At 48.1% G+C, this 10,373-nt stretch overlaps 1 protein-coding gene across 2 annotated transcripts; it reads left to right on the top strand.

Moving 5' to 3' along the window:
* The first annotated feature begins 2,943 nt into the window (after positions 1-2,943).
* Positions 2,944-9,099, top strand: LOC104317533 (putative P2Y purinoceptor 10). Of its 2 annotated transcripts, XM_069811580.1 has the most exons (3): positions 2,944-3,271; positions 5,829-6,020; positions 6,849-9,099. In XM_069811580.1, the coding sequence occupies exon 3, from the start codon at positions 6,899-6,901 to the stop codon at positions 8,012-8,014; it is 1,116 nt and encodes a 371-aa protein (XP_069667681.1). In that variant the 5' UTR covers positions 2,944-3,271; positions 5,829-6,020; positions 6,849-6,898; the 3' UTR covers positions 8,015-9,099. The 2 variants fall into 2 exon arrangements, with proteins under 2 accessions (XP_069667681.1, XP_009916714.1); XM_009918412.2 differs by lacking the exon at positions 5,829-6,020.
* Positions 9,100-10,373: the final 1,274 nt, after the last annotated feature.

Here is a 10,373-nt window from a genome sequence, read left to right as displayed (position 1 = left end):
TAAAAAGAAGACATCTTCAACCTTCTTGGGCAGACACAAAAAAAGGTCTTTCAAGAGAGATGCCACAGAAAGGCAGAAGTTAACCAAGTCAAGAGGCTGGGTACAGCTTTGCCGATTTGTGAAGGATGGATCTGAAGGGCTCCACAGGCACCTGGTGCCGGAGTCACCCTGTGTGAAGCTTCACCCTGATGGGAACTGCTCAGGGTGGAAACATGGTGAGGTCTCCAAGGCACCTACACTGATGGCAGTGCACGTCCCCTGATGGCACGGCCCTGGGCAAAACTGCAGCGTGACATATTCTTCTCTAGCACATGAGCCATTCGCCTGTTAGCAAAAGAAAATGTGTTTCTTTGCAGTGCCAGCAAAAAACCATCCCACCTTAACTGGTATCAGAGGTCTGGTAATTCCTCTCCTGCTTGAGAAAGGGCCCTCCTGCGCTTGACAGTGAACGCATTTGGAAAGAAACCCCATGGGATTTAATGTCTTTCTGCAGCCTCAGGTTCTGAGCTGCAGGATCTTGCAAGTACCTCAGCTTCATTTTCTTTCCTTAGATGAAATTACCAGCTCTCTATGCAGACAAAAACCAAAATATGCTGTAAATGCAGGCTAACAGCTCAACAACTAGGAGACAGCTCAAAAATATGAAAACCCTTCATTGCATTTAACAGATTTCAGGGCTATGACTGGTGCATTTTGACCAAAAATGCTGGGTCTATGGATTACACAAGGGCTTAGCCTGAAAAGGTAGGGAGCGACCGACAATTATTTGCTGCAAAAATAAATCAAAGCTTCCTAAAAACGCTGCCGCTGTAGAGACCCCTGTGCAGTGGCAAGAAGAACTATGTGTCACAGGGCACCAGGGACTCTCCCAGCCCCACGGGCTGTGCGCCGACAGCTCCGGTCAAGCCACAGCAAGTCTCTGCACAAGGGGGAGTTGCTTTGTGTGAATAAGGCCTCCTCCTCCTGAATGGCCCACTGTTTTTCATACATCCTTCAGGTGCATCCTGTCAGATATTTCTAAATGCTGAGTGCTTAAAGAGATGCTGATCATATACATTTGGCCTTCTGCCCACAGGATGCCAGGCTAAAGGTGAAGGTGACCTTTATCTGGAGGCCTTAGATAAAGTCTCACAGTTATTTAAAAATTCCTTTGTGTCATCTGCCTTTGAAAGTATAACATTGCATAGAGTAAAATGCACGTTTAGTAGCTGTAACGAGCCAGAAGAGCAGAAATGCTAAACAAAAATATGCATTCCATTGAAAGAAGAATGGAGAGGTTGATTAATATATGTTAAAGAAAGAGGCTTGAGGCTTGTCAATCCGCCAGCCTTTCATGACAAGGAGGGTTGTGATCTTCTGCAAAAGTGTTCCAAAATGTCGATGAGCAGAGGAAGGACTCGACGTGGTTATGAACCCCAAGGTGCGAGTCTGACCCTCACTATGGTCTGACATCCACTGACCTCTCCTTCCCCAGCAGCCCTGCTATAAACACGTACCTAAAAATAAGGCTCAGAGATGGTTGGATAGGGCGCTGGGTATGTGCTGTGGACACAGAAGTAGGATGTCCTAGGGAAGATATCCTGATAAAACAGCCACTTCACTTTGGGGTAAACCTTTACCCTCTGGAGAGGGATAGGGCACAGTTCCAGCCCCCCTTCTGCAAATTTGTGAATGTTTTGCAAATACATCAGCACTGTTCTTTCTTCCAAGGATCAGCATCAGCTGCTGAAAAAGTTGCACAGGAAGAAAACCTGGAATGCTAAGCAGCTCTCACCTTCCAAATCACTTTGGTCTCAGCTGAGATGAGAAGCATGGGGCTTTACAGGCACTTACTTGCTAGCAGGCTACATTTACGTGATGGATAAGCAAGCGGTAATGAAGAAACCCATAGATATGTCTTTAAAGGCTGGTATATAAACTGTATATAAACTGGTCTTGCCTTCGCCTTCAGGAGGATGTTGACTAACAGATTTGAGTAACTGCATCTCCACTGACCACAGGAGACTTCAGGTCAAGGATCCTCTTCTCCATTCTCTATGCTACTGTGGTGAAGCATCAATTCACGGCACAGGGTGCACTCAGGACCCGTTGTCAGCATCGCTGCCAGCATGGAGAAACCCTGGCAATCGCCCAGCCGGTGGGCTCAGCTGCTGTGGGGAAAGATGCACACTTGATCCCAGACCCTGAGCTGGTGACTTACTTTACAATTAAAGGTTATAATAACTTCCTTCTTTCATTTCTCTTCCACAGTCATGTTTCTGTTAATATAGCAGGGTCATAGGGCCAATTACAGAAAATAGATGAGTAGAGCAACAATAGTTCTATTTATACATTACCTACAGTAGGAAAGGGAAAGATGCCAACAGCCATATTATCTTCGCAAGCCCTGGGCCACAAGATGTGACTCTGTATATCAAGTAAAACTGTTCAGCTGGAAATGAGGCAGCTCATAATAAGTTACACTACAATATATGCCTGCCAGTTTTCAGCAGTTCAGAAAGAAGAAGGTCATGCTTAGCAAGCAGTAAAAGAACAAAAAATTATATATATGTGTGTGTGTATATATATGCAAAAGGAATTAAAGGAGGCAAAAAGAAAAAAGAAATTGGGAATGATGCATATTATGGTTTTTTTTAAGCAATAGTATTTTGGGAAAATCTCCACCTTAAACCATCATATTTCACAAATAAAGTCCAAACCCTTAGCTTTAGCCTATAGCCTTGATAGTCTGAGGCTAACCAAGCTCCCAAGAAAATGAAGGAAAATTACTACCTTCCAATAGCTTACACTGGCAGTTTTCAGTTTTCCTTTAGCAAGCACTTACTGGAAGAGTTTTGCTTCTGTATTTTATAGCTTTTAGCAAGCAAATGGCAAGTGACTGTGGATAAAAGCAGAAGCAGCTCAACTGAAGGACAGTGTCACCTAACACAACTTCTGTGCAGAAAGAAGGAAAGAAATCCGTATCCAAGGTCCTCATTGCATGGCAGTTGGATCTAACGACGTCATCGCCTTCCAGTTGTTTAACGTCATTAGCTGTACACGTTTTCTGTGGTGAAGAGAAACAAAATACAGGATTTCCTGTTCTGCAGCCACTGTACTGGGCTGCAGATGCCGGCAGGATTCCAGCTCTCCAAAAACATGTGGAAGTTTAACGAGGAGTCGCTGGGACTGGGATTGCTGCGAAAATCCGTAGGAAATAAAAGCAGAAAGCTCACTCCTCCCGCTCTCTAGCATGGATGTCACCCCCCTGAAGGATGGGAGTCATAGGAAGGTAAGCTTGATTTCTGCTGCATGTTTTCTTCAGTAGATTGAAACTATCACAGTTCTGAGCAGTGTTATCACTTTTTTTTTTCAGTTGTTCTTCAAAAGATTTTATCAGGCAGAAGCTGGTGCACATCCTCAGCAGTTTCTGAGTGTGCCCACATATTTCTGTCTCGCTCAGCTCTGAGGGGTGGGTGAGCAGAGCTCTGTGCATCCGAGCAGGCTGCTGTGTGTGGCAGTACACAGAGAAAGCCTGTTTTACCCCAAATACTTCAATTTTGCCGTGACTGACAGAAGCTGCCATAACTGACCAGCTCTGTTTACAGGTTTCCTATTAGTGCCTAGATTAAACAACCACAATTATTGCTTAAAACACAAGTGCTAGAAAGCCCCTGCTACTTCAAATCAGGAGCTTACTTCAAGCCAAAAGCGGATTTATTTTTTTTTTTTATTTTTTTTTCTTTTTCCTAGACTGCTTTTCCCGCCAGCATCCCAGGCTTGAGCAGGGTTGAAGGGAGGCAGCTCTGCCCCAGTCCCCCAGCTCTGGGGCTCCCGAAGCCGGGGGCTCACCCCAGCGGCGCCTGGAGGGCAGCTTTAGCCTAGTTTGTCCAACCAACCCATGGAAAAGATGAGGGCCAGTTTGCCAGTGAATCTGGGAGTAGTAAATGCAATACCGCAGCAATGTAGGGCTGGGTGGGGTGCACAGTGATTCAGAGTAGCCAGGCAATTTCCAATAACGACAGCCACATATGCCTCCAGGAACAGATACTGCTAACATTCTCAGAAAAAGAAACACGGGTTTTTTAATAGCTGCCTTAACCTCCTAATTAATTGCAAAGTTACTTGATGTTTAATGAATTGCAGCGTTACATCCACAACCAGTGGTCTTACTCCTTTGGCAGTGACACTGGTCATCCCCCTGTAACTTCAAGCATGCAACTGGGTAAAACTCAGCTTTGCCACTTAAAAAAAAGCACCACCACCCCCCGCCCCTACCCGTGTAAAAATCCACACGTGGATGAAATAGGAAAACAATCAAGGAATGGCAGGGAGTATTTCGTACAAGCTTTATAAAGTCGCTGAACAAAGCCCATGGGAGAATCTCTGCCCTGACACCGGCAGCAAAACATGGTGGGAGCTGGAGGGGCTTGGGGCAAAGTGCAGGTGGGAGGGAAGGCAAAAACTGAAAAACAATAATAAATAAAAAATTTGACCATTTCAGGAAGCGTTGTAGGGAATGAGCACTGGCCTGAACCCAGACCAGCGGGGGCTCAGCAGGGAGCTCCCTGCTGCTTTCTTGCCAGGTGCCCTGACAAGCGCTGTCACCTCAAAACCAAAAGTGTCAGGTACCAGGAGTGACATCTGGCCCTCCTGCTGAGAAATCTCCTAGGGAAAGCCAAAAAGTGGAGAAAACTGGCAAGGAGGGGCCCTATGGTCACGCCTGCAGGGACAAGGTTTAGGATTTGGGCTGAGACGCGTGGCAGGGAGGAGAGGATGGGAGAGGGATACCAGGCACTCCATAATCCTTTTCACAAACCCAGAGCAGCAAGTGCCACTGCTGTCACTGGAAGGCTGTGACAAGAGCTGGGAATAGCCACATTCCCCACACTCCTTGGCAGTTTTCCCTCCCCATTTTTTGGGGAGATGGGAAGACAAGGTGTCCTGCCACCGCTTTTCCAGGGTTGAACAGACGTGGTGCCAAGGGCACTGGCCAAGCACGAGCCCCTCATGGGTTTTCAGACAGGTGAGGTGCACACAGGGATGCTGTGGGGACCAAAGGGTTTCATCTCCCACTGTCCCCTCGTGACAGATGTCCCCATTCCCCTGCCTTGTCCCGGCTTGGTGGAAAAGTCAGAAACATCCAACCCAGGGCTGCTGGCTCAAGCCTGGTCAGCAGCCAAAAGGTGCACTAGCCCAGCAGCCTGCCTGCAGCTAGGGTTTCACTTCAGCTTTGTTAGGTTTTTTTGCAGCCAAACCCTGGAGAAATAAGAAATGGGAAAAGGCAGTTTGGCAAGGGCTCAGTTCAGAAAGCAGGGCGTAAGCACCGCACATGCGCAGAAATGGGGTAAATGCACTGACCCTTCCTTCTCGCATCAGAGGTGTGGGCAGCCAGCCAAGAGGCTGCTGGCTCTATTTTCTATATATAACTGTATATATATGCGCTATATATGTTTATATAAATATATAACCTTCCTCCTGAATCTGAAAATGTGGCAACCCCTCTGAAGAGCTGCCTAGGTGAGGAAGAACAGGGCAGAGGAGCCTTCACCCTGTGCCTCAGAGCAATGCCAGCCTCTGCACAGAAATCCAGTCCCTGCTGCAAGCGATTAGCTTTTAGGAATCCATCCCTGTGGCAAATGCCAGGCTCAGGGCTGCGGGAAACAGCACCACTGGCTGCTTTTTAATTAAATACCACTGTTGAAGGGCTCGGGGGTAACAGCAAGAGGTGCTCGGGGCTCTGCCAGATCAGGCTCTGGTCTCCTGGAAGGGAAAAGCAGGTTGCCTGACACCTTGCAGGCAGCTACAGGCTCCATTTCCAAGGGGAAAATTGCACTGTTTTGTTGCAGATGATGCTACAGGCCCTTGGTTTGTAACCTGCTGCTGCTGAATTGCCTCTGCCCGAAAGAACAGACCGTTTCCTCACGGGCTCTGCTCACGAATGACAAAAATCCATCACCTCTCCGGAGAGCTGCACGAGTACCTGTGAACTCCCCGTGACCCACTAATATCCTCAGCGCTGGCTGGATGAGGTGAAATGGGTAAATGGATGAAAAGGATTTCTACTCTAACTAAAAGACAGATGTATTCATCTTCTTTCATGTCCTGAACTGTTGCTGGAGGATAATTTCTGTTGCTACAACACAATGCCTGCACAATGTGCCATGAGTGCCGAAATTGAGTTAGCAGGACCGGCAGAGCAACTGGCATGTGTTCGGCCAGCTATTAGTTTATAAATCCAGCCTTAAATCTGGAGCCAGAGCTCTGATAGATCTGTCTGCACCTCTCCCACTGGCCTCTGCTCAGGTCAGCTGCCTGCCAGCACCATCGTTTGCTGATGCTAATTATTGCCCTCACTGATGATTTGCATTGGATCTTTACATAGATCTGAAAAGACAGTGTCTAGATCCATTTAAAGTCCCTATTTATTTACAGTCTCACTGAAATTGCTTGTAGACATATCAGTGAGCACCAGTGTGATGGGAGTTTGACAGAAAACTATATGCAAAAGTGATTCCGAAAAACCCCAGGGAGCTGAAGAAGCTCTCTGGCATTAGCAATAAAGAGATTAATGCTACAGAGCTCAACTGAAATGTCACTGTAATTGTGGCATCGCCTTAGGGGGTGGCAGAGTATGAAACCCTGCAGAGCACATCTGACAGGAGCTGCGTGGAAGATGCCCGGGATCGCTGCCTGTAAGCAGGGTCTGGCTCTACACCCTTCCCAACACACACACACACCATCTTGCACATACACACTGTACACACACCTACACAGAACTTACTCTCCTGTACTGAAGTACATTTACTCCATGTGGGGAAATACTGGAGAGTTTTTGGCTTTACAGCATCTGTTCTTACTCCCTACAGAAACCCTCCACCCACCTTAATCGCCCCATCAGCAAAGAGACTCAGGTGAGATGGAGAGCAACATGTCCTCCAGGAACTGTACCGATCCCCAGATGTCCTTCCAGTCCACCCTGTACGCAACCACGTACACCATCATATTCATCCCCGGCCTCCTGGCAAACAGCGCTGCCTTATGGGTCTTGTGTCGCTTCATCAGCAAGAAGAGCAAAGCCGTCATCTTCATGATCAACCTGGCAGTGGCCGACCTGGCTCACGTCCTCTCGCTGCCCTTACGGATGTATTACTACATAAACCACACATGGCCGTTTGGAAGTTTTCTTTGCCAGGTTTGCTTCTACTTGAAGTATCTCAACATGTACGCCAGCATTTGCTTCCTCACCTGCATCAGCATCCAGCGGTACCTCTTCCTCCTCCATCCCTTCAAAGCCAACGACTGGAAGCAGCGGTACGACGCAGCCATCAGCGCTGCCGTCTGGCTTTTCGTCGGGGCAGCGTGCCTACCCCTGCTCATAGTGAGAAGCCCAGCCTTGTCCAACAGCACAAACACATGCTTCTCAGACCTGGGGGTGAAGCAGCTGAGCCCAGGAGCCTCCATTGCGCTGGTGACAGTAGCGGAGCTGTTTGGGTTTGTCATCCCCTTCGGCATCATCGCCTGCTGCACTTGGAAGATGTGGCAGTCGCTGCGGGAGTGTCCAACGCAGCTGCAAAACACTAGCGAGAAGCAGAAGGCTTTGCGCATGGTCTTGATGTGCGCGGCCGTCTTCTTCATCTGCTTCACCCCCTACCACATCAACTTCCCGTTCTTCATGATGGTGATAGAGAACATCATCCAGGACTGTGCCGTTCACAGGAGCACGCTCCGCTTCCACCCCATCTCCCTCTGCCTGGCGAGTCTCAACTGCTGCCTGGATCCGGTCCTCTACTACTTCATGACCTCCGAGTTCCAGGACCAGCTGCTGCACCACAGCTGTGCTGCCCTGAGGGCTTGGTTCACACGCCGCGGGAACAGCCTCTCCATCACTGAAACCAGCCACGACATTCGTATGAAGAGGAGAAATCTGCCACGCTTTAAGTTTTGGTCTCTTCCCAAGTTCTTTGGCCGAATAAATAGCATGGAAATCCCCCCCATGCCACCCGATGAGCTTCTGCTGGAGTCCATCTCTTGAAACATAAGCCATTTCTGTCCATGTACATGCTTCTTATAGCTTGAGTGAAGATTGCGTTAGGTCTCCAGATAAGTCTTGAATTACCCTTGTGCGCAACAGATGCCAGGATCTGACCTAAAGGGACATTTTGATGCAAAAAGACTTGCTGGTTCCGTTGTTGCTGCTGGGGACTGTTTGCCTTACAGCGTTCTCCATCATGATGTTGTTAAAATACCCCAAACAGCTGTCACCGATGCCCGTACTTCTCGTGTGCTGAACTGCAGCCGGGCTCAGGTCCCTCTCATTCCTGTTGTTTCAGTGCTTCTACATATTTGTCATTTTTGAAAGTCCTTCTGAATCCTTAGGTGTAAGCAGGCGGCTCAGCCTCAGTACAGCTCAGGCAGGCAGCACCAGGGGAGTTTCAGCTCCAACCACAGCTACCTGTGACCCATGATGACTTACAGCCTCTGACACACTCGTGTGAGACTCTAGATCAGGACAGCTAGTTATCTCCATGTAAACTGAACCTCTTTCCATCGCAAAAATCAATCATCTGGACCTAAACTAGCCTAATCCGGACTGCAAGACTATAACTTTACCAACATATATCAAGCAAAAAGTATTAACCTATATCCACATCAGTGTTAAAGGGAGTTTTCAAATGAACTGGGCTCAGCTCACGCTACTGAAAACGGTACCCAGAGCTGAGCAAGGAGTCTGCCTGGCTCCTGGGAGCTGCGGGATGCTCAACTGGTTATGAGGGGATGAACTCTTAGAAAACAGATTGTGACTGGATATGCCACAAGCAAAGAGGAAAGATGAAGGACATCTCCCAGGGCACATTTACTCGCAGAGACCTGGCACAAGCAGCAGAAGGGAGGACTAGTATTTGGCCTTGCCTTGTGTTATTAGGAGTCTTGTATTATTTGGCATTTTGCCAAAGCCTGTGGTTGCAGATTAAGATGTTATCCAAGCCTCTCGGTTTTGCTTTAAAAAACAGAAAAGGTCCCAGCCCTCACTAGGTACCGAGAAAAGTTTACAAAACTGACCAAAGTGCATCCTTAAAGCTTCAAACTCGAGAGGAAATAAAATGATCTCAACACATATTTTAGTATCATGGGTATTATTTTAAGTGCTTGTAAATAGTCTCATTATGCACCGTGTCTGCTCTCAGAGCAACGGTAAAATCTGCAGAGGGGGGACCCGAGTTTGGGGCTCTGAGAGGTCCCATTGCCACCACAGCTCCTCGCACAGTGGCCAGCACGGGGGCTGCGAGGTTTCCTCCTTGTGGGCTAACACATTGATGATGGCAATGCCAAAAAACCCTCGGGGAATTATATAAGTAAACGTAGGCAGAGGGGTTTGATAGAAAACAGCTTTGCTGATGACTGGATGCACATTTCCAACCCATGCAGCATTTCTGGGAAGCACGGAGTGGGCAGTGGTTTACCCTTGCGTTGCCAAGGCCACTCTTGGAAAGATTAGGGGAGATCCAGACAACCTGGAGGGATTTCCTTTGGTACCTAGTGTGCCAGAGATGGGCAGAAAACATGCTGCCCTGCAGCTTGCTGTGTCCCAAATCTCCTCTTCCTCTCAAAAAAAACCCAAACAAAAACCAAAAAACCCAACCCCAACAAAAGGACACGTTTTCTTTGTTTGCAGGGGTGGGGGGGGAGGAAGAGTTTTCAGGGCTGAAAAAAAACTGGCACAAACCCAGCAACCCGTGCAGGCAAACAGGAAACCCAAGAAAACTCACTGATGCCATGGCTGGCAAGACCCGGTTCCAGGCAGCTGCCACAGACACAAGTCACACCACCAGCACCTTAACCAGGACTGTGGTTTTAGCCTGTAAGTGTCTTTCGGGAATGGTATAACCCTGAGTAGCTGGAATGGACATCCAGGTAGCCCTCAATAACCACAGCTAGATATTTATAAGTCCTGCTGACTGACTGCAAAGGCCGTATTGTGGCTCTGACCTTACTGTCAGCATCAGCTCCAGGTTTCCCAGTAGTCTCAGTTACCACTGGGACTTTGCCAGCTTGTTTTCAGATTGCACAGCTTTTCTGAAGTTTGTGCAATGCAGCTTCCCCCTTCCAAAAAAAAACAGGAAAGAGAAAGCAAACCAAAAGCTCTCACTAATCCGTCACGTGAAAACACAACAGCAACCCTTACCCAGGCTGCCCCTGCCACCCCTCGGGCTTGTCTGCACCGCAGGTTGCATTAGAAATACAGCAGAAAAATCCCTTTCTGGGTTAGATGCACTGGATAGCAAGGATTTTTGCTGGGTTTTATGCAAACCAGACCCTGAAGAAATATCCTTTTCCAGTGCAGACCGGTGCTTTTTGCCCTTCAGAGGCCACAAGACGCCTGCCAATCCTCC

Source organism: Haliaeetus albicilla, chromosome 23 (assembly GCF_947461875.1).
Source record: "Haliaeetus albicilla chromosome 23, bHalAlb1.1, whole genome shotgun sequence".
NCBI lineage: Eukaryota > Metazoa > Chordata > Aves > Accipitriformes > Accipitridae > Haliaeetus > Haliaeetus albicilla.
The sequence above is the reverse complement of the archived record's forward strand: the minus strand, read 5'-3'. Positions and strand labels throughout refer to the sequence as shown.